The sequence below is a fragment of the Suricata suricatta genome, chromosome 8 (assembly GCF_006229205.1).
Source record: "Suricata suricatta isolate VVHF042 chromosome 8, meerkat_22Aug2017_6uvM2_HiC, whole genome shotgun sequence".
In the NCBI taxonomy this organism is placed as follows: domain Eukaryota; kingdom Metazoa; phylum Chordata; class Mammalia; order Carnivora; family Herpestidae; genus Suricata; species Suricata suricatta.
In genome coordinates, this window is record NC_043707.1 from 108,187,477 (window position 1) to 108,213,801 (window position 26,325).

Consider the following 26,325-nt stretch of genomic DNA (forward strand, 5'->3'; position numbering starts at 1 on the left):
CTGACTCAGTCCTAGCTCAGCGGGACCTTCCCCCTGGAGTCACAGGGCACAACAAAGCAACTGGATTCCTTGCCCCTCTGGAGGCGTGCCCACTCTTATTAAGAAAAGTCAGAGGCGGGGGCTGTGGGAGTCGGCCTCCCAAAGTGGGGCTGGAGCAGCTGGATCCCACTAATGAGGCCTCATTACGGCCAGGGCCCAGCTGGGCTGCTGCCGCCTCCTGTCCCCATGGCCAGAGCCAGAGAAAGCTGTCCAGCCAGGGCTGCCTGTTCTGGGCAGCCTGCCCAGGCCAGGGCAGCCGGAGCCCAGAGCCCACCCTGGGTGGAAGTGAGCATTTGGGCATCATGGGTGACTGGGCCTTCCTGAAGCCAGTGGCCCAGCCAGGGCCTTGGCCCACAGTCTGTGCCCGCAGGAAGTCAGCGGAGCGTGTCTGGGGACCTGGCTGCCTGAGGCTGGCCCAGTGAGAGGCTGAGTCAGTGGGGTCTCAGGCCATTCTTAGGAGACTTCCTTGAGTTGAGGCTGGTCTCCATCTCCCCCACCAAAATGAGCATAATAATATATTTACATCAAGGCATTTGCATGTGTGTGGGGGAGATTAAATGAATAATAAAGTGTTTAGGACAGTCTGGCTCATAGTAAGCACTTAATATGTATTATCTATTACTATTATTACTAATTCTCACTAGATGCGATGATGGGCGGATACTATCCCTATTTCAGAGATGAGGAAACTAAGACTAGACATGTTAATGACTTGCCTAAGGCTGCATATGGTACGAAACTGGCGGCGCAGGGGTTTGAACCTGGTCTATCTGACTCAAAAGCCTTTGCCCTTAAAAAAAAAGAAAAAAAAAGCCATCCTGCCCTGTTCGCTTTGTGGTCACCACACTTCCCAAACTCACAGAGGAGCTATCTGTTCTTTACATTAGAATTCACGCATGCTTCCCTTTGGTGGATGCTTGCTAAGATCCTTCTGTGTGGCAGCCTATCAATTTCCGAAGAGAGGTGCACCTTCCCAGGACCAGAATACTCATGCCTACCTTCCTGGCCACTGGTTCGTGGTATCTCAGCATCAGCTGGAGACTGGCTAGCGAGAGTGGCCCTAGAGAGTGGGACTGGATAAGTCTGGGTGACACCTCACCCCAGTTACGGTGACACCTGCTGGACTGTACCCAGCCCACACAGCACATACTCCCAGAGCAATGTCTTGGGTTCTGGGCAGTGCAGTAAAATCTCCAAGGGTTCCGCTGTGTGGCTCTGTGAACTCTGTGGTGACCACTCTCTTGGCTAATGCCAACTTTCTTAGGACAGATGACAGTGCCGTTCCATAAGCCAGAGTATTCTTGCATGACCAGTCACATTCTCAACCATCTTGGCTGGTTGAGGGTCTCTAACTCTTGTGGAGGAACAGCTCTAAGGCCCAACAGCCCCCAGCCCACACCACTCTATGAAGTCTAATATGCATTGGTAGTGCCTGTAGACTATGCCTTCCCTTCTTCCTGCCCTTCACCATGTCTAGTGCCCAATGGCACCCAGCCACCCTACCAGGAGCCCACCAAGTGTCAGGCCCGGGAGCTCAGAAGCATCTGGGCCCTAGGGCTCACTGTCTTCCTCGCTCACTCTGCCTCACTCTGTGGTTGTGAGTATGTGAGTGTGTGTTTTGTTCCAATAACTTGCTGGGAACAAGGGGAAAACACAACAAACCCCACGCCTTGCTCTAGCTCTGGAGCACCCGCGCCGGGCTGCATGGGGACTGGCCGGAGGGGGAGGGCCAGTGGAGGGGTAGGCAGAGCTTGGGGAGGAGATGAGGTGAAAGTAATTGACGCTGCCCAGCCGGCAGTGGGAGAGGCAGGGGATGCGTCAGTGTCGCCTGGAGCTGGCGGAGGTGTGAATGAGCAGCGGAGACACGCGCACTCCGCTCTAAGTGCTCATCCTGGGATGGCCTCGGCTCACGGACCTGTGGCCCCCTCCTCCCCAGAACAGGTCAGTCACTTTCCAGAAGCTTGAGCCCCCTTCCTGGAGCCAGGCAGTCTGGGAGGCTGGGCTGGGGGTGAGGAGAGGGGCTGAGTGGTCTGTGCCAGGGAGGGGCAGGCACAGCCAGCCAACGAGACAGACACCAGCAAAAGTGACCCAGAAAGTTGCAACTGTGCAAAGGAGTGCAGGAAGAGTTAGCTATGTGGTGGGGGCATGTGGGAGGAGAGTGGGGGTGTGAGGGCTCCCCCAGCCCAAGGACCTGCTGAGAATCTGCTCTGTGTATCAAAGCTGCATTGTCCTAGCTCCCGGGGAGACGGGCCGGAGGTGCCCAGGAATTGTACTAATCAATACAGCCCCATTGTCCGTGCCACGGCAGTTACTCCTATGGGGAGAGTGAGTGAGGGGGCAGGGGACGTGGTACATGGACTCAGCAGTGAGGGTGGGGGGAAAGGATGGGATGGGAGTCTCAGCTGAGAGGCGAGGGACCCCAGAGAACGTTCACGGTGTCCACGGCAAGCGCCCGGGTGGGGTGGGCATCAGTGCGGCCTCATCTCTAGAAGCTGGGGATGGATGGGCAAGGATGCTGGGAGCTGATGGCAGCGAGGGTTTGGGGACAGGGAAAGCCATCCTTCCCACCCTGAAGAGCATCCTGACTTGACCTTCAGGAGGCAAGAGAAGGAATGTCCTCTGGGGAGACATGGGTTGGGTTTGGGAAAAGCATTATGCAGGGCTGCCCTCAAACCTGAGAACTGCCAGAGTCACAAACCAAAGCTACTTGCCTGAGTGCCAGCCTGCTGCCAACTGACTGGAGTAGAGACTGCCCACAGTTGCTGCAGTGCAAGGCAGGACTGCTGGGCTTCTCCAGGGCGGGGGCAGGGCCCACCCAGTGTCCCCCCATCACCGATTCCCAGGGCCGGGAGTGAAGCCTGGCATGCCTGGGGGGTGCACCTTCTGTCTGCTCTCCACAATGTCGGCAGGTCTCTCTCCACCAGTGAGTGCTCTGGACGAAAGAGCACAGGGCACACCTTTGGCTCTCTCACCTGCTTGAAGGCTTGGACTCCTAACAGGTGCCCAGAGCTTGCTCTGAAGTTTTCTTTGAGGCAGGAGGCACAAACAGCCCCTGGGTGCTGCTCGGGCCTCGGGTTGATTTTCCCATGGTCCTGCTTCTGTCCCTCTGGCCCCGGACTCTTTCCCGTATCTGGATAAGCCAGGCCAGATGAAGGACAGAGGTTCTGTCATTGCAGGGTGGGTGCTACCTAAGCACCAGAGGGACTCCTGGACTGATGGGAGATAACTTGGGGGAGCAGCAATCTAGGGGGGCAAGGAGGTCATGAGGTCTTCTAAGGCAGCCACAATTTACTGTAATGGCTGTTCTGTCTGAATTCCCCGCTGGGGCTCAGAGAAAGTTGCCAGTGATCTGGATTTGGCTCAAGGTCAGTCTGGGATGTGGGGTCTTGTCTGTCCTCCTCCATAAAGTTTGTCTTGGATAGGACTTCATCCCATGAGCAAAGCCTGGGGCTGCAGAGTCCTGACCAAGAGGCCTGCTGGGTCCCAGCGGGGCCTGCCCAGCCAGGGCAGCTCCAGAATTCTTTAGTGTCCACGGAGAGCAGGAGGAGGGAGCTCACAATTCACAAAAATATCCAGGGGACTCTGATCTGGGAAGGCGGGAGTCAGGAGCCAGAGTAGAGTCAGAGCCCAGAGGGTAGGAGCTTGGGCTCTCTCTGCAACTGTGTGTGAAGAAAGGAGGCCGCCCACCCAGTGGTGGTGGTGGTTACCTCCGGGGGTGGGCTTTGCAGCTTCATTTCAGCTTTGCTCTTTGCCGTAGGTTCCCATTTTTTGGGTGCTAAGCTTATAATGCTTTTATCATTAAAAGAAAAACAATAACATCTTTAAAAAGTCATTTTTAGTTAGTGGGAGAGGGACGCAAAACTTGAGACTATTGAAGGCTGAAAATGAACTGAGGGTTGAAGGGGAAGGGGGAGGCGGGGAAAAGAGGCGGTGGTGATGGAGGAGGGCACTTGTGGGGAAGAGCACTGGGTGTTGTATGGAAACCAATTTGACAATAAACTATTTTAAAAAACAAAACAAAACAAAAACAAAAACAAAAAGTTAGTGGGAACTGATGGAAGATACAGGAGAGAGTCAGAAATAGGAATACTCCAGGCAAGGCAGAATCACAGAAATGAGTAGATCTACTGAGGTTGTCTAGTCTGTCCCCTGATGTCATAGTTAAGGACGCTGTGTTGCAGGGAGTGGAAATGACCTGCCCAGAGTTTCTGGGGGAGCAGCGACTAGAATGCTGGGGTTCTCACTGCCCCGCACAGGGTCCTGCCCTGCCAAGCCCAAGACATAGAGAGGCGATCTGGATTCTGCTATCATAGCTAAACACCCCTAATTCCAAGAGTTCATCTAGAGCTGGAATAAGCCAGGCACTGGGCTATGTAAAGGATTGATGTAAGTGATTGCTCGGAATGGCTCACCCAGCTAGCCAGGCACAGGGGTGGGAGGTCACAAGTCCTTGTGCAGGACTGGACACTGCTGCCTCAAGGACTGCTCCAAAGGGGAAGGGGCATTTGAGGGTCTTATGTGCATGTGTCTGTGTATAGTGGACAACGTGGAAGATGGGCAGCCGGCTCACTGCACTCAGCCAGGGTGAGAAAGCTCCAAAGCCTGCATTCTGCCTGAGGTGAGGGAGTTTGGACACAGGGCAGGGCTGTCCATATTCTGGAGACCACCGTCAGGCCCATGGCCCTGGAGCCAGGGGTGAGGGTGGGGGCTATCCAGCAAAAGTGACCAGGGAGTCTGGGGAGGAAGCTCCAGGCCGCTGTGGCTTAATTCACCACTGAGGTGTGAGCAGGGGAGGAAGGGAGAGCAGCGAGGGGCAGACAGTGAAAGATGGGTGATGGGCAGGAGAAGCCTGGAGCCCGGCCAGTCCGCAGGGCTACACTGGGTTAGGCAGACAGGCTGCCAGTCTGGGTGAAACTGTGAGCACAAAAGCGTTCTTTCGTGGGCACCTGTGGGCCGACATCCACTGCAGGGACAGTTCTTATCAGGGACACAGGTGTCCACCCAGGAGATGAGAAAATGAGAGGCTTAGGATAGGGAAGATTATGCAAGGAGAACAAAACCTAGCCAGCATGAGAAAGCTCACCAGCCATGGGCCTCACTGCTCAGGGAGAAAGCGGCAGAGAATCCCCAGAGCACAGAGGGCACAGAGGGAACCGCAGCCCCCAGAAGCCTTGAAGAGTATTTTGGAGATCCTTCCTTCCAGGGTACTTGGAGAAAGGTAGGCTTGCTCTGTCCTCCGCAGAGAGCCAAGCCCTCACCAGCCAAGATGCCTGAGCATAGCTCGTGCTGGAAATGAAGTCATGGCCATGGGGAGGCTCCCATGGTGACCTCCAGCCACAGCTCTGGGAGTCAGCCCCCCAGTGCTGAGATGCAGGGCTGGGGAGCGAGAGCTGGCACTGCTGCTGGGTGCTTCTCACACTGCTTGCAGGGTGCCACTGACCGCCAGCTCCTTCTACGCTGCAGACCTCTAGTGCTGCCAGGAACTTCCACCAGAGCCCCATACCCCGCTCCCCATCCCAGGCCTCTCCCTCAGGCTCCTGCCTCCCCAAGTTGTGGGTTATGGCCAGCAGGGCTGAAGTGGTTAGCGCAAGGTCTGGTGGTATGCTGCTCATTAATTGAGCAGTGCTGGCTCCTGAGGACTCAGCCATGTGGCTGCCTGTGGCATGTGCTTGGCGGCATCACCACCCTCACTGTCCCCCTTGATGCCAAAGAAGAAGCAGACCCCAGAAACCCAAGTGTGGTTCCATTGCACTTGGTTGGGGCGCTGGGGCCAGGGAAGAGGCCCTAGGCTTCAAGCCTTGGGGACCTCAGTCTCTGAAAGGCGCCTTGCCTTTGCCCTGCCCATGAAACCATCCTGGACCCTTGGGTGTCTCTTTTACAGCTGTAACCATGGCTTCGTGACCCCACCCTTGTCCTCCACAGCTGCCACAGTCTCCCATTGTGCCCCTAAGTAAACAAGCTTTGGACAGAATAAAACTGTTATTGTAGGGTCAACATATAGCAGGCCTATTGGACCGGGATTTGTTTGGAAATGCATAAACTGCCTCATGCAGGCCTCACAGCCTCTGAAAAACTGCCCCCCAGGACTGTACAGAATTGCTAGGCCTGTCCCAAAGAGGGCCCTGGGAGGTGATAACAGCCTTAGGCAAGGTTCCGTAGGAGCGGGTCCGAGAGGGCACACTCAGTCTGTGAGCTACTCTCTCCCGGAGTCAGGCCCCTTCGTCGGGGAAGCCTTCCTGACTTCACCCCTCTGGCCCCTCACCTGGCCTCTGACCGACTTCCGTATTCCTGTGACTTGAGAACTTCTACTCTGTGGTCACCTTGCGGCTGCATATGAAAATCACATGTTTGTTTATTTCACTGATGGCTTGCTTCCGCACTAGACTTTGAGTTCTGAGTGCATAGGGTGTCTGTTTACTTCACTGCTGGATTCCCAATGGCTGGCCCAGGGCCTGGCACACAGTAGGTGTTAGTAAATCTCCATGGTTGCATGAATGAATGTAGGCTCCTTCAGCCTGTCCATCTGCTCTGGGTGCTCCTTGAAGGGGACCATGGTTCCTGGTGCTGTGTCCCCAAACCTCCCTGGAGGGTGTGAAGGTCAGCATCTCCTCGAAGGGCAATGCTCGAGGGGGTGTGCAGGACAGTGGATCCTCAAGGGTGTCGGTGCCGTGGTGCCCATGGTATACAAGCCAAAATTTGTCCATCATGGGAACAAGGGGCACATGGCTGCGGCCTCCACTGGACACTGGTGCCTCCTGTGTCTACATTCCCAACTGGGCTTTTCTGGAAAGCACACAGGTCCCAATGAAGCTGTTCTTCCCCTCTGCATTTGTTGGTCAGTGTCAGGATCCGACAGCATTTCAAAGCACCAGACCTCTTTGTTTATTGGCCAGTGTGACTGTTGTCCTTGAATCTGTCTCTTTCAAGCTGAGGGTCAGTATCACTTCAGCAACATCCCTCAGAAGCCATGCTGCTCTGTCTCTGATCCTAGTATCCTCCAGGGACTCCTGTTTCTCTCGAGAGAGTAGCCCATCTCTGAGAGGCTATCTTTGTCACTCAAGGACTATTCTTCTCTTTTGGTGATTCTCAGGGTCCCTGTCTTCTAGTGTGACCCCTCCTGACCTCTAGGCTCTTGCTCAAAGTGGCTTGATTTCCTGTTCCCCTGGGAGGGGGTAGAAGGGGTGTGGCATGGGATGGGGCGCATTTACCCCCATAAAGGGACTTGCTGAGCCAGTTCCTATTGTAGGGTTGGGGTTTTAAAAGGGGCTGTCCTCAGTGGTGCCTCAGGCCACCCAGCCTAGCCCTGCAGCTCCCCAGGAAGGCCTGACTTCCTTTCCTTGGGGCAAATCCCCTCATCAGCCCCTCCTGGCCAGCTCCCTCCTCTCGCTCAGAGACCTTTTTCCGGAGTCCCTCCCTGTGTTTCCCCTAGCAGAGTCTGTCCTCCAAGTCTGGCATGGTGCCTCCAACTCTGGTCTCCTCCCCCAGCTCATGGCCAGCACCACCCAGCCCAGGTCAGCTTCCCCAGGGACCCCTCCCCAGCCATGGGCAATATCGATGGCTCCCCTGGGCCCTCCCATCCAGGGTCCCAGAACACCCACCCCAAGTCTGGCCCCTGCTCACTTTCTCCTCCAAACCCAACCTCTCAGCCCTGCCCACCCTGTGCCCCCAGGAAAGCGCCTTCGGCTGGGGGAGGGGTCGGGCCTCCCCTCCCCCGTACTGTCTGCCCATGGGACAGCGTGCTCAGCCTGGTGATGTGGTAGCGGCGGGTGGGGGGGGCTGTCTGGACACAGGCCCCTTTGTGCCCAGCCTGACTTGGCTGCTTGGTATGAGGCTCAGCTGCTCTCAGATCCTCACCCAGAGGGGAGACTTTGGAGGGGCTGGGGCTGGGGGGCTCTGGACTCAAGCTCCCTCTCAGTGTCCCACCTCTCCGATGTTGGCAGCAGCTCCTCAGGTGGGCTGATGCCCCTGGCATGGGGTGCTGGGGGGCTGGTGAGGGAGGCACTGCTTGGCACCCTCTGGCAGCCACTCCTCCCTTCTCCCCTTCTCTGCCAGGCCCGCCAGCAGCTCCTGCCAGCAGAGGGGAAGCCCAGGGTGGGGGTGGGGGCTTGGAGGGTCCATGGTGTCCCCGCTGGGAGAGGCCCAGAGGGTCAGACATGGGAGCACAAATGCCTTTCTGATGGTAGCTTCTCTCCTGTCCCCACAGAATGGTGCTGTGCCCAGCGAGGCCACCAAGAGGGACCAGAACCTCAAACGGGGCAACTGGGGCAACCAGATCGAGTTTGTACTGACGAGCGTGGGCTATGCCGTGGGCCTGGGCAATGTCTGGCGCTTCCCATACCTCTGCTATCGCAACGGGGGAGGTACCCAGCGGGCACAGGGCAGGGACACCCACTTGGATAGAGCCTATCCACCAAGGCCCGGGCTACCCCCTCCCTGGCACAGACCCCACTCCAGACAGGCGGGCCTCTAGCTCTCCTCTCCTTTGCCCCCATCCCTGGCTTAGGTACCCTTTACTAAGGCACAGACCACCACCCCCTGACCCTGGCTATCTGCTATTTGGGCCTGACCCTGCTAACCTGCTCCTTTGAGGTGAGCAGCAGTGGAGAAAGGCACCCCAACCTTCCAAGGTTCCCAGTCATCTACCCCCTGTGTTTCAACAACCCCCTAAATGGTTTAGGGAATTTGAGGATCCCAGTGACTTATGTTTGTGAAACTGCATGGCGGAGCCTCTGTCAAATTCAAAGAGAGGCTGTGGGGAGGATACCTCAGACACAGGCTCCCACTCAATGTGTGGCTCACCCTCTTTGGGTCTTAGCCAGTCACAAAGGTTTTGCTGTTGGGTTCTCAGCAGGAAGAGGGTGGGAGCCCCCAAGCCCACCCTGAGCCAACCCTCTCCCTGCCTGCCAGGCGCCTTCATGTTCCCCTACTTCATCATGCTGATATTCTGCGGGATCCCTCTCTTCTTCATGGAGCTTTCCTTCGGCCAGTTTGCAAGTCAGGGCTGCCTGGGAGTCTGGCGGATCAGCCCCATGTTCAAAGGTGAGGCCTGGGTGGGGTACCCCCCCACACACACACACACTCACACGCACGTGTGCATATGCACACACACAGAGGCTGCTGGGGGCCTACTCACCCATCTGTACAAACACGGCCAGCCCCCACGGAGCCCCGGTGCTGACCCCAAGCCCTACATCAATGGCAATGCCATGGATGCATGCTGGGATCCATGTTTACTCAGCCTCCACCCTCCCCTCCTACCATGTATATACACAAAGCCCCGTTGCCCCCAGCCTGCCCCTCCCAAGGCCTTGACCTGTCCCTTCTGTGGCCCTCCATAACAGCCCGCCCCTTAAGTGCTTCGAAATTAACCTTGCCTCTTTCATCTAGATGTGTACTGCTCCCACTCCTTCCCCTCTTCCAGGTGTGGGCTACGGCATGATGGTGGTGTCTACATATATTGGCATCTATTACAATGTGGTCATCTGCATTGCCTTCTACTACTTCTTCTCATCCATGACGCATGTGCTGCCCTGGGCCTACTGTGGTAACCCCTGGAACACGCCCGACTGTGCCGGAGTGCTGGATGCCTCCAACCTCACCAACGGCTCCCGGCCTGCTGCCCTGCCTGGAAACCTTTCCCACCTGCTCAATCACTCCCTCCAGAGGACCAGCCCCAGTGAGGAGTACTGGAGGTGAGGCCCCACTGGGCCTGGGCCGGGGGGACACCTGGTGCCAAGCCTCAGCCTTCCCTCTTACCATCGGGCAGCTTTCTGCAGACTAGGTGGGGTGCTGGGAAGGGAGTGAGGTAGTGGGGCATGAAGAGGTGGAAGGAGTGTACAGACTAGTTCAGGAGAAGAAGCTGACACACCAGAGAGTGAGGAAAGGCAGGGTGTTGAGTTGAGAGCCCTTACCAAGTACAGTGAGGGAGGCTCAGCACTCAGGCAAGTCTGCAGAGGAGAGTCAGGGGAACGGGGGGGCTTCCTGCTGAGAACAGCATGGCAAAGGTCCTAGACCCCGGATGAGCAGAGGCTGGTCCTGAGACTGAGGGGAAGCTGTTCCGATGTAACAGGTGTGCGGAAGACTCATGGGCCATAAAGGGGACCAGGCAGGGCCACGAGGCTTCTTGGAGAATGTATGTGAGTTAAGCTGAGACTTACTGCTGCAGAGCAAAGGGAGCCATAGAAGTTTCCAGAGCCCAGGGCTGTCATCATCAAGCTGTGCAGAGGGAAGACAGCCTGGCCCTCCCGTGCCCTGTGGTGACGGAGACTGGGGTCTCAGGGCCGGCTGCATGGAAGCTGTTGCTGGAGGTGTTCTGGAACACCTGTCCCAACAGGGTGGGTATGAGGGCGCAGTAGGACGTCCTAAAGGAAATTCCCCATGTCCCTGTGGGAAACCCATGGGAAGAGAGTGTTGGGGGCCTGTGGGTAGGCCGCATTAATTCATTCCACATTTATAGGGTCTGCTCTGCCAAGCTTTGTGTGCCCATGGGGTCTGAATGGCCCAGAGTCCCTGCCCTGAGGAGTTCACAATCTAGGGGGAAGACAGGCAGCTAATCATATTAGGTCAGGTACCTAGATGCCAGTATGTTCAGGGGTGTGGTAGGGGGACACAAGGAGGGTGTTCAGTTCTGAGAGGATGGGGGCAAGAGGAAGGGGTCCAGAAGGCTTCCCGAGGAGGGTAGAGGGAGGTATAGAAGGGATTGGGAGAGACACAGGCAGGTAAGCCGTGGCCAGCAGGTGGCAAGTTGGAGACAGATGAGACAGAGTATTGAGACAGGAGAGGCCGGAGGCATCGTAAGGCACAGGTCTTCCCATGCCAGGCCGAGGGCTTGAAGTTTCTCCGCCAACTGGTAGAGAGTCACAGGGGAGATGGCCAAGGCCCTGGGGAGATTGAAGTCCTAGCAGGTCAATGACTTCTAAGCCTGGGCCTGGTGCTCTGACCCTGCAGGGCCCAGCTTCCCTGTGCCAGGCTCTGTGCTGCACCACAGACATTCAAGGACAGCTAAGATATCACTACCCACAGGGGCTCACGGTGTAGACAGCAGAGCTGCTGCCTCCCTGTGAGGGACAGGCAAAATTATCTCCAGGCAGACTCAGCCACTCAGTCGCTGGACAGATCATTTCATGAGCACCTAGTAGGTACCAAACACTGCACTCAGAAGGGAGACAGAGTGAGGACTCAGACACACAAATCCTGCCCTTATGGAGGTCACATCTACTGAGAGAACTGAGCAAATAAGTGCCCAGTTAGGCATTCTACTACTACGTTTGAGGCATGGTGTGGACTGGACAACTTGATCTAGACTAGGGGTGAACCTGGGAGGACAGAGCCCCACCCATGGGGCTGCCCCAGAAGCTGTCACCCCAGAGGCTATCTGCCAGGGATTCCTAGCTGGGTAGGGCCACCCAGGGCAAAGCTCTGGAGATTTTATCCAGTGCAATTAGAGGAGAATAGCCCTCAAAGAAAATTGGTCATGGGCCAGGTGGGGGTGCCCACTGGGTGGCCCATTGAACTCTCCTCAGGGCTGGAGCCGGGCCTGCCTGACTCGCCACTGTCCCAGACGGGGCTCTTTCCCTGCAAGATGGCTCCCTGCTGCCCCCTCCTGGAGGACCTGGGAACATGAGCCTTGAGAGGGCTGCCCAGGCTGGCAAGGAAGTGAGGAGAGCAAGCAACCCCATTTCCTGGGCACCTACTGTGTGCCGGGAGTATTATCTCCTATAGTGTCATCCCTATGTTTCAGATTCAGAGACTGATGTTCAGAGGCTAAGGAGCTAGGCGGCAGTGCTGCATCAGGATACCTATGTTCCGCTGTGCCGGATGCCTGGTGTCAATTAGGCCAATGATACGCTGCAGGTGTTCTTGGTCCACAGTCTCCAGCCCCCTTTGGAAAGCTGTGTGGTCGCATCTGAGCCCCACAACAACCTTGATTGGTAGCTTGGGCAGGTAGTATAATATATTCCCATTTTACAAGTGAGGAAAACAAGTCAGAAGAAGGATTAAGAGACTCCTCTGAAACAACAGAAGCTCAGAGGACAGATTTCCGAGTCCAGGTCTGCCTCTTGCTCACGCTCTGGCCCATGGTCTCCTCTCTCTCTTCATCCCATGAGTCTTGTTTTAGCATCCTCTGTGTGCTGGTCTGATTCTAGCCCGTGGGCCCTAAGCTCATGGCCATGTCCTCACCGCCACAGCCTGGGGTGCACAGCAGAACACCCGAAACCCAGTGGGACTCGGACCCCAGCAGCCCTTTCCCAGTTCTTCAGAACAGCTCTGGAGTCACAAAGACCTCACTCAAATCGTGGCTCTGCTGCTTGTCAGCTGTCTGGCCTCTCTCAGTCATAGCTGTTCATCCATTAAATGGGAGGGGTCACAACACCTACCTGGTTATTATAAAGATGAAATGAGATAATGTGGCATAAATACTAGGAAGAGTGATGAGTGTTCAGTAAGCACAGTGACATCCCCTGCTAGAGATGCAAAGAAATAGATTAGGGTGTTTTGTTTTCAAGGAACTTATCATCAGATTGGGGAAATTAATAAATGACGCAGAATGTGGGGCACCTGGGTGGCTCAGTCAGTTGGGCATCCGACTCTTGATTTCGGCTCAGGTCATGATCTCACAGTTTGTGGGATCAAACCCAATGTGAGGCTCTGCACTAACAGTGCGGAGCCTGCTTGGGATTCTCTCTCTCTCCCTCTCTCTCTGCCCCTCCCCCATGCTCTCTCTCAAAATAAATAAATAAATGTTAAAAAAATAATGCAGAATAACTCCAGAGATGTTATGCATCAAGAGCCCATCTATAAAGATGTTGGGTACCAAAAGTTCTTCGGTTACTTGATCTCAAAAGCACATGGTCCCAAAACAAAACAAAAAAATAAATATGGTGCCATAAAAAGAAAGCTAGAACTCATTTTTTAGTTTTTAACCCCAATATTGTAAATGCTGCACCCTGGCATATAAGATTAAATAATTAAAGATAATAAATAATGTAAAACACTACCGGTTTAACATATATAATTAGATAAAGTTTAAAAAAAGGTCTTTGGAACAAGAAATGGTGTCTTTACTTTGAATGCTGTTGCTTGAAGTAAAGGAACTCTGAGTAATGGCAGGAGAAGGACTCTTGGCTATTCCGGAGGGCAGAGTTTTCCAGCCGCGGGTGCCTTGAATAGGTATGCCCGGTTGGGTGGAGCCAGGGCAGCCAGGAGCCCAGTTGCCTTCAGCTTTGATGCCCTTGTCTGCTTACCCCAATGGCCCCAAAGTATTTGTGTGTGTGTGGTATGAAGGAAAAAAGATTGGAAAGCACTGTTGAAGGGGCCCAGGTGCCTCTTCTTGGTAGTTCCACAGCTCCTGAACTTCTCCCATCCCTTTGCCTTTGGTTCCCCCATAGACTAAGAGCCCAGAGAAGGTTGAAGGCAGGGCCTGGCCCTGAGCCTGCTCACGGTACCATCTCAGGGGTGGGAGTTGGGCCGGAGAGGGGCGTGCTGGACAGCGCCCTCTGCAGGTCCCGGTGTGAAGGGCGGCCTCCAGGGAAGATTTGAGGCTGAGAGGAGGCCAAGCAAACAGCAAATCTCAGGCCTGGCAACATTGTCCCATGAGGGGACAGAATAACATCGCATCACAAGGTATTAAAAATGTTGCCATGAGGTTTGAGAACTGATTTGGGGGAAAAAAAGTGAAAATAGCTGAGAATGAGTGAGGACAGTCTATGAGCTATCGTGAGAGGTCCTGGCTGTAAGAGGGGAAAGAAGGGAGCCTGTATTTACCTAAATTCATCTACGTATTATGTTAGGTTGGTGATATTATGACCATTTTATGAGGAAACTGAGGCTCAAGAGCTTGTCTCTTGCTCATTACTTCTAGCCTCCCTCCCTCCCCAGATTCTCTCCTTTCCACCTCCTGGTCCATTTACCACAGTGTTCACTCACTCACTCATTTATTCATTCATTCAACAAATATTTATTGAATACTTCTCTGTTCCAGGCACTTTTCTAGGCACTGGGGGTGCTAGGTACTCCTGCTTTCATAGAAGATGGATGATACACAAAATAAATCGATAAAATAAATAAGTTTAAACAAAAAGGAGGGGTGCCTGGGTGGCTCAGTCGGTTGAGCATCCAACTTCGGCTCAGGTCATGATCTCATAGTCTGTGGGTTCGAGCCCCGCATCCGGCTCTGTGCTGACTGCTAGCTCAGAGCCTGGAGTCTGCTTCAGATTCTGTGTCTCGTTCTCTCTGTGCCCCTCCCCTATTCACGCTCTGTCTCTCAAAAATAAATAAATGTAAAAAAATTTTTTAAAAAGGGAAATATGTGCCATGAAGGAAAATATAGCCAAGAAGTGGGTCAGGAGTGCTGGGCTGGGGCCAGGGTTGCAGTTCAAAGCAGGGTAGCAGAAAAGGCTCCTTTGCAAAGATGGTACCCTGAGTAAATACTTGAAGGAGATGAGGAAGAAGGAAGCCATGTTGACAAACCCAGCTGCAGAATTTGTGGGGTCCAGTGTGAAATGAACGTATGGGCCCCTTGTTCAAACGTATTAGAATTTCAAGATGTCAGTGGCAGAGCATTAAACCCAGCACAAGGGCTTCCAAGCATGGGGCCCCGCACGACTGCACATGTCTCACACGAACGTGTGCTGATGGATGTTTGAGGAAAGAGCCCTCTGGACAGAGGAAACAGCACATGCAAAGGCCCTGAGGGAGGGGCATGCCTGGCATGGTTAGGGAACTGCGAGGAGCCCAGTGCAGCCAGTGCCGGCAGGGAGGGTGGGAAGACAGGCGATCCGAGAGGTGGCAGGCAGGGGGCAACAGGTCACTGAGGGCCCTGCAGCCACTGTAAGGACTCAGGCTTTTCCACGGTGAAAGATGCGAGCTGCTGCAAAGTTTCAAGTCAAGGAGAGACCGTGAACGTGCACCTATAAAAACCCTTCAGAACCTGTTGCTCTCAGGATAAAATTCAGACTTCTTGGCCTTGATTTCGTGGCTTCTTAGAATCTGGCTTCTTCCTATCCTTCATCCTTCTCTATTCCCTTTACCTTCTGCTCCAGCCTCACCAAGCTGCTGACATGCCCAGGCTAGACCATGTTATTTCATGACCCCCTGTACTGCTGCACACTGCTGTCCGAGCCTGGCATGCACTTCCTCTTCCCAATCCCTCAAACCTTAGCTCTAGCCTCACCTCTTCCGGGAAGCCTTCCAGTGTGCCCCTCCCCAGAGATTGAGACGCCCTTCCTGGTGGTACCCACATGCCTGATTCAGGTCTGTAGGCGCAGCACCTAGCACAGGGCCTGGCACAGAAGTGTCCGGTCAGTGGAAAGGGCACTGCTGATGTGGCATAGGGTGCCAGATAAAGCCACACATACCTAGGTGAGGAATTCTAGTTTGAGCCTAGACCTGCACGCCCCAGGGCCTCCCACCTTAACTCAGCACTCCACCACCTCCCTCGGTTCATCAGAGATGGAGCAGACTAGTGTGGGTGAAAAGCTCACAGAAGGCTTCCTGGAGGAGGTGTCACTTGATAGGATGTGTCCAGTCTAGGGGAAAGGATATTACTGAAGGGAGAAATGCACAAGCCAGGGCCTGGGATGGGGATGAGTAGGGAGTGAGACCTCCACACTCAAGGGGCTGAGGAGGCTGGCCTCCAGGCACCCTTGAGGGTCCTGGGAGACGCTGCAAGCAGTGAGGTGTTAGAGCAGCAGGCAGAGAGGGTAGAGAGGGGTGAGCTGGGGCTGGGGCCTTACAGTGGCACCCTTCTCACACATGCTGGGACCTCATGGGAAAGGAGGGAGCTGCCAGGCTGGGCCCTGGACCTTGGGAATCTGTTGCTGGGCGTCGGGGTCTGGCCCTCAATAGCAGAGTATCCCTTTTGCCAGGCTGTATGTGCTGAAGTTGTCAGATGACATCGGGAACTTTGGGGAGGTGCGACTGCCCCTCCTCGGCTGCCTCGGTGTCTCCTGGGTGGTGGTCTTCCTCTGCCTCATCCGAGGGGTCAAGTCTTCAGGGAAGGTGAGTACCCCTCCCTTGGCAGGGTCTGTGCCCACCCAGAAAGATCCTGCCTCCCGTGCCAGAGCTGTGAGTCGGGGGCAGGCAGTGATGAAGGGACCTGAGGGGGGAAGACGAACCAGAGGGCTGATGCTGCCTGGGAGGGGACACCCAGGGTGGGAAGAGCTCGGAGGGGTCCAGCGGAGCCGGTCTTGTGCGCAGGTGGTATACTTCACAGCCACCTTTCCCTATGTGGTGCTCACCATCCTGTTCATCCGCGGCGTGACCCTGGAAGGAGCCTTCACAGGCATTATGTACTACCTGACCCCACAGTGGGACAAGATCCTGGAGGCCAAGGTGGGCTGCGGAGCAGGACCTGGGAAGGGCTGGGAGGGGCCGAGAGGCGCCCGCCTCTGACCCCAGCTGCTCTGCCCATCGTGCCCTGCAGGTGTGGGGAGACGCCGCCTCCCAGATATTCTATTCGCTGGGCTGCGCGTGGGGGGGTCTCATCACCATGGCTTCCTACAACAAGTTCCACAACAATTGCTACCGGTGAGCCTCTCCCTGCCAGCCCGGGGCTGCCCCCTACCCTGCAGCTTTCCCCCAGGCTTCCCCAGACCTCCAGCTCCACTGCAGCCTCCTGGACCCCCACTAGAGCCCTCCATTCCACTCATGGCCTTGAGGTGCTGGGAGCGCTGAATCTGGATCCAGTCGGTCGCTGGAGAACACAGAAGAGGGTGGGACAGTGATGCCCCAAGAGTCTGTGAGGACTCAAGAGCCTCAGCCCACCTAAAAAGGCGCAGAGCAGGGGCCTCTGGGTGGCTCAGGCAGTTGAGTGTCTGACTTCAGCTCAGGCCATGATCTCACAGTTTGTGAGTTCGAGCCCTGCGTTGGCCTCACTGCTCTCAGCTCAAAGCCTGCTTCAGATCCTCTGTCTCCCTCTCTCTCTGCCCTCCCACCCCACTCTCTCTCTCCCTCTCAAAAATAAATAAATAAAGGCCCAGAGCAGACCAGAAAAGAGGTTGGGGGGACCTCTGTTCCTAGAACTTTCCACCTCAGTTCTCTCTGCCCTAACTGAGCAAAGGGAAGCAAGCTGCACACCCTGAACCCTATTCTCCTCTCCATCAGGGACAGTATCATCATCAGCATCACTAACTGTGCCACCAGCGTCTATGCTGGCTTCGTCATCTTCTCCATCCTGGGCTTCATGGCCAATCACCTGGGTGTGGACGTGTCCCGTGTGGCCGACCACGGCCCTGGCCTGGCCTTTGTGGCTTACCCCGAGGCCCTCACACTGCTGCCCATCTCCCCGCTCTGGTCCCTGCTCTTCTTCTTCATGCTCATCTTGCTGGGGCTGGGCACTCAGGTATGAGGTGCGGGACGTGGGCCAGTGGCTCTGGGAGGGAGGAGGCAGGGCCAGAGGCCAGGCCCCTGCTCTGATGGCCACATCCTGCAGTTCTGCCTCCTAGAGACACTGGTCACAGCCATCGTGGATGAGGTGGGAAATGAGTGGATCCTGCAGAAAAAGACCTATGTGACCTTGGGCGTGGCTGTGGCTGGCTTCCTGCTGGGGATCCCCCTCACCAGCCAGGTAAGACCTCAGGGAAAAGCTGGGTTGGAGTTGCCAGGGTAGGGGGGCATAGTGGGTGGGGGGGCCCAGCCTCAGGCACCCCTGACTCAGCTGCCCACTGGCCCGTAGGCAGGCATCTACTGGCTGCTGTTAATGGACAACTACGCAGCCAGCTTCTCCTTGGTTGTCATCTCCTGCATCATGTGTGTGTCCATCATGTACATCTATGGTAAGTGCCTGAGCTTCTGTGGACTCTCTGGGCCCAGGCCCCCTGCCTATCCAAGCTGCCCTCCCAGCCCTGCTGACACCGCTCTCTCCAGGGCACCGGAACTATTTCCAGGACATCCAGATGATGCTGGGATTCCCGCCACCCCTCTTCTTCCAGATCTGCTGGCGCTTTGTCTCTCCGGCCATCATCTTTGTAAGTTCCTGGGCTGGCCCTCCCTCCGTGCTGCACCCACCCCCCCCCCAGAGTGTCCTTCTCTCGGGAACCAGCAGAGGGAGAACAGAAGCCCAAGCATCTGGCCAGAGCTCCCCATGGGGTCTCTGCACCCACAATCCTGGCCATTGGGAGTCTGAGAGTCATGCGGAGACTCAGAAGCACCCAGGCACTGGCCTGGGGTTAGGAAAGGAGCATAGAGCCCTATCTTTGACTGAAGACCATGCCCAGCCTTGGAAGGGGGAAGCAGGCTGGCAGCAGCTGAGAGCTGGCCCTCTCTCCCTTCTTGGCGTTCCTGCCTGGTATCCCCAGAGAGACCTCAGGAACAATTAGTGATATTGGTGTCAGCTCCATCGGCCTTGCTGAGCTCCTGCCTCCAAACCCTCTTAGCCGAGGTGCTTGGAGAACATGGTGTAAATGCATGCATGTTCCAGAAGTGGGTAGTACAAGTCAGATGTTAGCTCAGGATCAGGGGCAACCTCTGAAGCCTTCCAGGCTCAGGAGAGGGAATATCTCCACCAGCATTCAACACCTGGGAAACTCCCATCGGGGAGATGAATTGGTGGAGGGAACTTCCCCCATGGCCAGCAACCATGCATTTTCTGCACGGTGTTCATGTATCAACTCATGTGATACAACTCTCGGGTATCCTTATTATTCCCACTTAACAGATGAGAAAATGGAGGCACAGAGATGTTAGGTAAGCGACAGAAGTTTACACCGCTAATAAATGACGGAGCCAGCGTTCAAAGCAGGTAGTCCAATCTGGAGACTGCGTGCTGGGCCAGTGCTACACTAGGAGCACCTGCAGGGAGGGGGCGTGGTCCACGGACTAAACACTATCTGATTTTGCCCCTTTATGCTCAGGGGTGGGAGGAAGGGGGCACAAAGCATTTGACAGTGAAGTGGTCACTCCACAAAGAGGCAGGGCCATCTTGGAGGGACAGAAGGGTCAGCCCAGTGGCAAGGACAGCATTCAGTCATGCTCCTGTCAAGCCCAGCTTCTCTGCCACAGGAAGCTCAGCACCGGATTTCCACTTTGGCTCATGTTTCTGGGGCGGGGAAGGCCACTGAGGGCTGAGGCCTCCACCACACGAGGTGTGGGATCTTCCCTGAGGCTGGCACAGGCATCAGCTCTGGCATTGGCCCAGCTTTGAAACAGGAGGAACGGAAGCCTCTTATAAGTGGTGGGGAGCCAGGGAGGCCAGCCACTGCTGCCAAGCGCCGTGCTCTCTGGGGGTTGTGGCTGAGGCCGTGCCCAGGGCCAGCCTGAGAGGGATTCATCCTCTAGAGTGCTGGGGAGGCTGCCGCCCTGGGCAGAGACCTGGGGTACCGACCAAGGCAGGGAAGGAAGCAGGAAGATGAGCACATGAAGGTTCCAGAGGGGCAGGGCAGCCTCCGCCTGGGTCCAGTGTCTCTGCAAGATTGAGGCAAAGTGGGCAGTGCCCTCTCTGTGCTCAGAAAGCCAGGCTGGAGTCACCTGGAGGTGAGGACTCCAGGCTCTGTGGACTCGTGTTTCTGGGCTGTTGTGTCTTCTCTGGGGGCTTTATTTCTTTATATTTCTGGAAAGCTCTTTTTCACAAACCATCTTTCCATCAGCTGAAATAAAGGATCAGGATTTAGTTCCATTTGGGAAAATTCTTATAAGGTTTTACTATGTGCAGCATCCCAGGAGGGCCCCCCAATGGATGTGGGTCTTACTCTCCTCAATTTGGTCACTGGGGAGCAGCTGAGGGGTCAGGAGGCTCACCTCCTGGTGAGTGGCGCACACATACCCAGGCCCTCTGGGTGGTCCATGAGCCACCTGCCCATCTTTCTGCTTCCTTAAGTTTTTGCTGTTGCTGCTGCGGTGCCAGACTTCTTTTCCCACCTCACTCATTTCTTGCCAAAGCGGCTCCTGTCCTCCGGCCGGACATTCACCATTTCTAGCCTTTGGGGCCTCTCCAGGCCATCACTGTCTCTACAGCCATAGACAGGGCTTCGCGCTCCCCTCTCCCCCATTGCTCCCACCTCTCTGCACAGTCAGCTCAGACCAGCAAATGAGGTTGTGCCAGGCTCTGTGCTGGGCTCTAGAGACCCAGAGCTGATGCAATCCCAGGAGCTTCCAGGCTATGGGAAACATTAAATGCTTAGCAGACAGAAAATGCCATTGAGAGCCCTTTCAGGAAGAGAGATGAGAATTCTGGAGAGCTTCTTGAAGGAGGTGACATATGCACAGCATCTGACAAGAGGAAGACGTAGAGAATTCTCCAGAATAAATGAAGAGGGAGAAAAATGCTGGGTGCATACAAGACATTGAGACAAGTGTAAATGGCCAGAAGGATGAGCTGAGGTCTTGATGTGAGTTGGTAAAAGCCCTATGGTCAAGGATTTGGTCTTACTTCAGTCAGCAATAGGGAGCCATTACGAGTCTTTGAGCAGAACTGACTGACTTCAAAGGGGACATCGATTGTTCCCTGGCTGGTTCAGGATTATGGTAAAGATGGACCTCTCCTCTTCCACGATGCCTACCTGTCCACCATGCCTGGACCCCTGGTTCCATCCGCTTCTTCCACTATCCAAAACTTGACATTGCCCCTGCCCCTCCCAAAAATGTCTCTTTCTAGTTTGGAAAACTGGAGAGGAAGGGAAGGGGTGCTTAGAGGACGACCCAACCCTGGGGAAGGGCGGGGGTGGGAAGTACTGGGCAGACCTCATGGGCACTCCCATCCCTCCTCTCTGCAGTTCATTCTCATCTTCACGGTGATCCAGTACCAGCCAATCACCTACAACCACTACCAGTATCCAGGCTGGGCTGTGGCCATCGGCTTCCTTCTGGCTCTGTCCTCCGTCATTTGCATCCCTCTCTATGCCCTGTTCCAGCTCTACCGCACAGATGGGGACACCCTCCTCCAGGTGAGGGGTGGGGGCAAGCAGCAGCTAGCTGAACTGGGAGGGGGTTGATGGATGGGGCTTAATGGCTTCTTTCTGAAGTGCCCTGCCCACCCCCCATGTCTACCTCTCCTGCAGCGTTTGAAAAATGCCACAAAGCCAAGCAGAGACTGGGGCCCCGCCCTCCTCGAGCACCGGACTGGGCGCTATGCCCCCACCATACCGCCCTCTCCTGAAGATGGTCTTGAGGTCCAGCCGCTGCACCCAGACAAAGCCCAGATCCCCATGGTGGGCAGTAATGGCTCGAGCCGTCTGCAGGACTCCCGGATATGAGCACAGCTGCCCGGGGAGTGCCCCACCCCCGCCCATGCCCCCACCACAGAAACTGGGGAGGCAGGGGGCCGGTGTCACCACCTGCGCCTGTCATGCCCTGGCCAGGGCGGCTGCTGTCATCTTGGCCACCACTGGTAGCGTGGTCATTTGTGCTCGTGTCCCCAGTGTTTACAGGTCCTCTGGATGCCAAGATGGCAGCTGGGGATGGGTATGGGCGATGGGAGGGTTGACAGAGGGGGGCCCCAAAGCACTTTGGAGGGGTCTCAGGCCAGGTCCCCAGAGATCTGCTGGGCTTTACATGGCCTCTGATGCCCCCACACTCTGCCCTGAGCTGAGGTTCTAGGCTGGCCCCTTACCTGTCCCACTCCTTAGGCCTCCAGCCTCCTGACCAGTGTTCCTGCCATCAGAGCAGACCCCAGCTCTGCCCAGGCAAATTTGGGTCTTCCTAGCTGGGAGCAGGGTGAGGGGCTAAGGGGCTGTACAGTGTTACTTGTCAGGCTGTGCCACCCAGCCCTGTTCGTCTGTGTAATTATTTTTTGTAAAAATTGTATTATCGTGGTTGCCACTCCCATGCCCCCAGCCTTGGGCCCCCTCTGTCTTCCAGGCCTGCCTGGACCTCACTTGGCTGCTCTGGGGTCTCCACACCTCATTCCAGCCCTGGCTGTCAGGCCCAGCCAGCAGAGGCCCATTACCCAGCAGCCTGCCCAAAGCACTAGTTTCTGGGGGGTAGGGGTGGGGTGCTGCTCAGCAGGAGGTTTGAACCCAGAACCCTGGGGAAGGGGACCTTACATGAAACCCCCTTGCCCTCCCTCTACCAGGCGAAAGGTCCAGGCTTCCCCAACTGGGCTGCCCTTGTTCACGTGCCAAATGGCCCCAGCCTGCGTGCCCCACCCCTTCTCTGGAGTCAGAGCTCCCACCCCCAAGCCCTACAGTGTCCGTTTGTCCATCCTCTGTGTCCCTCTGTGCAGTGACAGCCCCAGAAGAGCCGCCTCTAATCTGTAGCAATAACGGTGCACCGCCCACCCCTACCCATCCGTGCACCACTAGGATTTTAAAGTCCATAGATTTTAATGAAATTTCTATTCCTGTCTCTGAGCTGCTGCTGTGCTTTGTGTGAGGCCCCCAGGGGGACAAGATTTGGGGCTGGGATGAGACCTCTGCCTGCCAAGAGTTTGTGGAGGGCTGAGGAGAAGAAAGGCCAAAGGCTATGATTGTCAGAACCAGACACTAGGGACTTGGGGGGGAGGGCGGGGGCAAGAGCCAGACAACAGACAGCCTTGGCGTCCCAGCAAGGGCCCATCCAACCAAGACTAGATCTGAAGCAGGCTGGGCCACAGCAGCTGAGAGGTGGATGGGGCGAGTTCCACCAGGAGCTGAAGCCTACTTTGTGACCAGTCATTCAGGTTGGGGCCTGGGGTGCTGGACTGGGCATTGGAGGTGAAGCTGGCCTTTTCCCAGGGTTGCACTGCAGCTTCCTTCCCCATCGGCAGGCGGTAGTCAGGCCTCGGGGTTGGGGACAGCGCTCCAGAGGAGGGGCAGGCAGGCAGCACCGGAGAGGCCCAGCCCAAACTCCAGAAGCCCCACGGAGGCATGGCAAGGGTCTGAGACCCTTGGAGGACTGCGTGGGCTGCTGCCTGAACAGGAAAGAGTAGCTGTGAGCATGCAGTGGCCTGACCCTGGGCCCACCCTGTCCAACCATCCACCTGCTCTGGTTTACCTGCGGGTGGAAGAGACATAGTAGGGCCCTGGAGCCACCTGCAGCTCCCGTTGCATGGCTGCCTTCTGTTCCCGTAGCTCTGGAGGACAGGTATATCTGAGTCACAGCACCCAGCACTTCCGGGGTGTGTACAGTGTGGGGCAGGGAGCAGCAGGCTGGGTGGTGTGGGGCCTACTTGGGATCCTCACCTGCCAGAGTCGCCTCGGAGGGCTGGGATGCCCCTGTATACTCCTCTTCCAGGCAGCGCTGCAGGGAGAGCTGGCTCAGTGTCCCCGCCTTAAGCAGGGGTGGGGCAGGGCAGGATATAGAGGCCAAGATCCCCATGGCAGGACCCCAAAACTGGCCCAGGCAGTCCCTGGGGGGAGCACACCCCCCACCCTCCGCCCAAAAAGTCCAGCTTGGTAAGGTGGTGGTTGGCATGCACTCAGACTTAGGGAAGGGAAGGAGCCAAAGACCAGGGGCAAATCCAGCAAGTTAATCTAAAAGTGTTGACCTTGGACTTAGGGGCTAAACCAGAATCTTCTGGATTCACATACATACAGGGAACGTGCATGTGTAAGAAAGGGACACAGGACAGAGGCATCTTTACACACACATACACACACAGACATACATGTACGTGGGTCTCACACACCAGGTGAGAGGCAGGTGTGTCTATACTCAACAGAAGGGCTCTGGGCTAGGAAGCCCAGGGCCACAGCTCACCTGTAGGATGGTGATCATCCTCTCCAACCTGTGACACTCCTCCTCCAGGAGCCTCCTGGGACACGTGGGAGTATGGGCAGCCAGAATCAGGGTCTCAGCTGAGCCCGCCACACGGCCCTAATGTCCAGCTTTCACCTCCCCCAGGCCATCCTTCCTCAGCCCACCTCCTCTCAGTGGTCGGGTGCTGGCCCAGCCTTCCAGCCCCTCTGCCCACCTCTTCCTGAGCAGGATGTGTCTGCCCCATGCCTACCTCACGGTGCCCACTATCCTCTCTACTGCATAGGCCTCGTCCTGCCTCTATTCTTCCCTGTATCATGGCCATTGCCCTGCTCAAAACCCTTCCATTGTTCCCAGCCTCAGGATAAAAATCCTCGGGGCTCAGTGCTTGCTGGCATCCATCATTAACCACTTCATGGCAACAACCGCACAGGCCCTGCAGCAACCTGCCCTTTCCACCTCTCAGCCTTCCCCTCCTGGTCACCCCACCAGGTATGCAGCCTCCTCCTCTGTGACAGTCCAGTCCCAGTACTTCAAGACCAGTCCCAGGCCCATCCTCCCTGTCTCCACCCTTACCACGCACATTCAGGGGCCTCACCGCAGGTGTCCAGCGACCTGGTCGATGCTAGGCACGTTCAGCTGGTCCTTGATGACGCTGAGGTCCCTCTGACTGCTGCTGGCATTTGAGGCCAATATCACCCTCCCCATGTTGCCTCACCCCAGGCCTTCAGGACATGAATGCCCCTTCTGCTAGACAATTCTGTGCTTTTTCTCACAAATGCAACATAACATAGTGCAAAAGGGGAGGAGTTCTGCATCTGGGTTTGCAAATGGGCTCTGCCACCTTTCAGTGTGTGTGACCTTTCCCAAGTCGATTATCCCTTCTGAGTTTTAGTTTCCTCATCTGCAGAAGGGGGCCACCGCTCCCCATAGAGTTGTGTGAGAACTGGAAATAAGTGGCTGCTTCCATGAATGTGCTCCTTTCTCACTTAACTCATTTGGTCCCCAGTGCTCTCTAGCCCAGCCCTCACTGGTTCATACATATGGTTGTAGGAGATCCAGCTCCAGGCCAGGAACTTGTCCTTGGAGCCACGTGGAACCCACCAGGTGGCTGGGGCCCTCTGCTAGGCAGGGACAGATCCCTCCTCTCATACCACCACTTTACCTGGATTCACCAGCTCTCATCTGGAATATCTCCTGTTCTGGCAAATTACACCCAGGCTCCTCCAGGGCAAAGCGCAGGACCCTGGGGCTGTACTGGATCCAAGCCTGGGTCTGGTCTCTGCAGAAGGTCACAGAAGGAAACTCAAAGAGGCTCCTTCCAGGGAACCATAGGAAGGCAATCCTGGCCCCTTACCAGGCACACGGCTAACACCTCCTAGTTTTACTGTGGGGCTTAGCTCTAGGTCTGAGGTTCCCACCTGCCCTCGCAGATGGCTTTCTGGCGAAGACCTCGGAGCAGCTGCCTCAGTTCCTGGCGCAGGAGGTCTCTTAGGAGGGGCGGTGGTGCCAGAAGGGAGGAGGGGTCAGAGGTGGGGCGGGGGCCAGAGGCTTGGGAGGATCGAGCCTCTCGTAGCAGTGACTGTAGCATCACCACCTGCAAGGAGAGCTGGAACACCTTGAGACTGGGGAGAGAAGTGACGGGCGTGAAGGGGGCTGGGGGCTGAGAGGCAGAGAGGAGTCAAGTGGGCTGGGCAGACAGCAAGATCTTGAGAGTTATCGGGTCGGGCCAGGGATCCGGAAGAGGTGGGAGAATCACCCGGGTCGTGGGACAGGCCTGGAGTGTGGCCCATCTGCCCACTCCCCACCTCTGCCCGCAGTTCCAGGCTTAGGTCCACCGTCGTCTCCCCCAGAATCCTCTTCACTTCGGGCCGCTCCGGGAGCGGAACGTGCTCCTCTACCAGCTCCCACAGCGACGGGAAGTCCCAAGGCATGGCCTGCCTGCGCCGCCTCTCGGCGACAAGCGGCCCCAGGCTCAGACCTGCGGGAGAGCTGGTCTGAGCGCAGCTTTACTACCCAGGTGGTAGTCCAAGGCTGGGCCCCGCCCCTCCCTGGCCTCGCGGACCACGCCCCCGAGCCTGTCCAGTTCGCGGGACTCTCTCAAGCCCCACCCTAGTTCTGCCGCCAGTCAACGACTGGAATTACTGGGTTTGTAGCACCGGTCTCTGGCGCTGTCCTTTCTGCTTCGCTTCTGGCCGACTCTCGGGGGCCGAGATTCCCGGTCACGGCCCCCAGGAGCCGGGCACTGGGGACCAGGGCCCTAGCCCCGCCTCTTCCGCGCGGTCGTCACCCGGGAAACCGCGCCGCTATCCAGGCCCCGCCCCCAGTCATTCCAGGTGGGGAGGGCGGCGCCAGCTCGCGGGGAGTCGGACCCACAGCAGAGGTCGGTGGTTTGAGAGTCGGGCTCTCCACAGGGCTCTGACGCCGTGCACTCTGGGCAGCATTCGGTTTCGGGGCAGATGGGAAGAACCCAGAAATGGGATTCCCCCTGGGATTATCACTTCGTTGCCTCTCCTAGCCCGGAGGCAGCTGCAGGGTAAAACCTTTCCTCTCAGGGCCGGCGGAAGTCTCGAGAGCGGCTGCGCTTCGAGGGACCCTGGGGGACCAGGACACTCCGGGCCAGGTGCCCTCCCAGAGCACACACAGGGATCTAGAACCCCAACCCCAAACAGAAAAGGG

The 26,325-nt window shown here is 56.4% G+C and overlaps 2 protein-coding genes across 6 annotated transcripts; one reads left to right on the plus strand and one right to left on the minus strand.

Moving 5' to 3' along the window:
* Positions 1 to 1,888: 1,888 nt before the first annotated feature.
* SLC6A9 (solute carrier family 6 member 9) lies at positions 1,889 to 22,322 on the plus strand. Its single transcript, XM_029947081.1, is given in 14 exon segments — positions 1,889 to 1,909; positions 1,912 to 1,980; positions 8,243 to 8,399; positions 8,947 to 9,078; positions 9,461 to 9,731; positions 15,906 to 16,038; positions 16,237 to 16,371; positions 16,463 to 16,566; positions 17,143 to 17,380; positions 17,471 to 17,605; positions 17,714 to 17,813; positions 17,905 to 18,005; positions 20,748 to 20,918; positions 21,033 to 22,322. Coding segments are annotated over 14 exon segments (1,962 nt in total). The 3' UTR covers positions 21,228 to 22,322.
* CCDC24 (coiled-coil domain containing 24) lies at positions 22,277 to 26,253 on the minus strand. 5 transcript variants are annotated; one of them, XM_029947083.1, is made up of 9 exons: positions 25,758 to 25,991; positions 25,455 to 25,627; positions 25,068 to 25,243; positions 24,812 to 24,928; positions 24,245 to 24,322; positions 23,650 to 23,704; positions 23,133 to 23,190; positions 22,945 to 23,023; positions 22,277 to 22,861 (listed from the first exon to the last, which is right to left on the minus strand). In XM_029947083.1, the coding sequence occupies exons 2-9, from the start codon at positions 25,578 to 25,580 to the stop codon at positions 22,627 to 22,629; spliced, it is 924 nt and encodes a 307-aa protein (XP_029802943.1). In that variant the 5' UTR covers positions 25,581 to 25,627; positions 25,758 to 25,991; the 3' UTR covers positions 22,277 to 22,626. The 5 variants fall into 5 exon arrangements, with proteins under 5 accessions (XP_029802943.1, XP_029802944.1, XP_029802945.1 ...); XM_029947084.1 differs by having other exon boundaries at positions 24,245 to 24,319; positions 25,758 to 25,990; XM_029947086.1 differs by having other exon boundaries at positions 22,630 to 22,857; positions 25,758 to 26,253.
* Positions 26,254 to 26,325: the final 72 nt, after the last annotated feature.

What these genes read in the sequence shown, in the direction of transcription:
- CCDC24 (XM_029947083.1), bottom strand. Translation starts at nt 25,580, where the DNA reads ATGCCTTGGGACTTCCCGTCGCTGTGGGAGCTGGTAGAGGAGCACGTT. An exon ending in AAAGCCATCTGCGAGGGCAG is followed by an intron (nt 24,929 to 25,067) that starts GTGGGAACCTCA and finishes GACCTTCTGCAG; the next exon opens with AGACCAGACCCAGGCTTGGA. An exon ending in TATGTCTCTTCCACCCGCAG is followed by an intron (nt 22,862 to 22,944) that starts GTAAACCAGAGC and finishes TTTCCTGTTCAG; the next exon opens with GCAGCAGCCCACGCAGTCCT.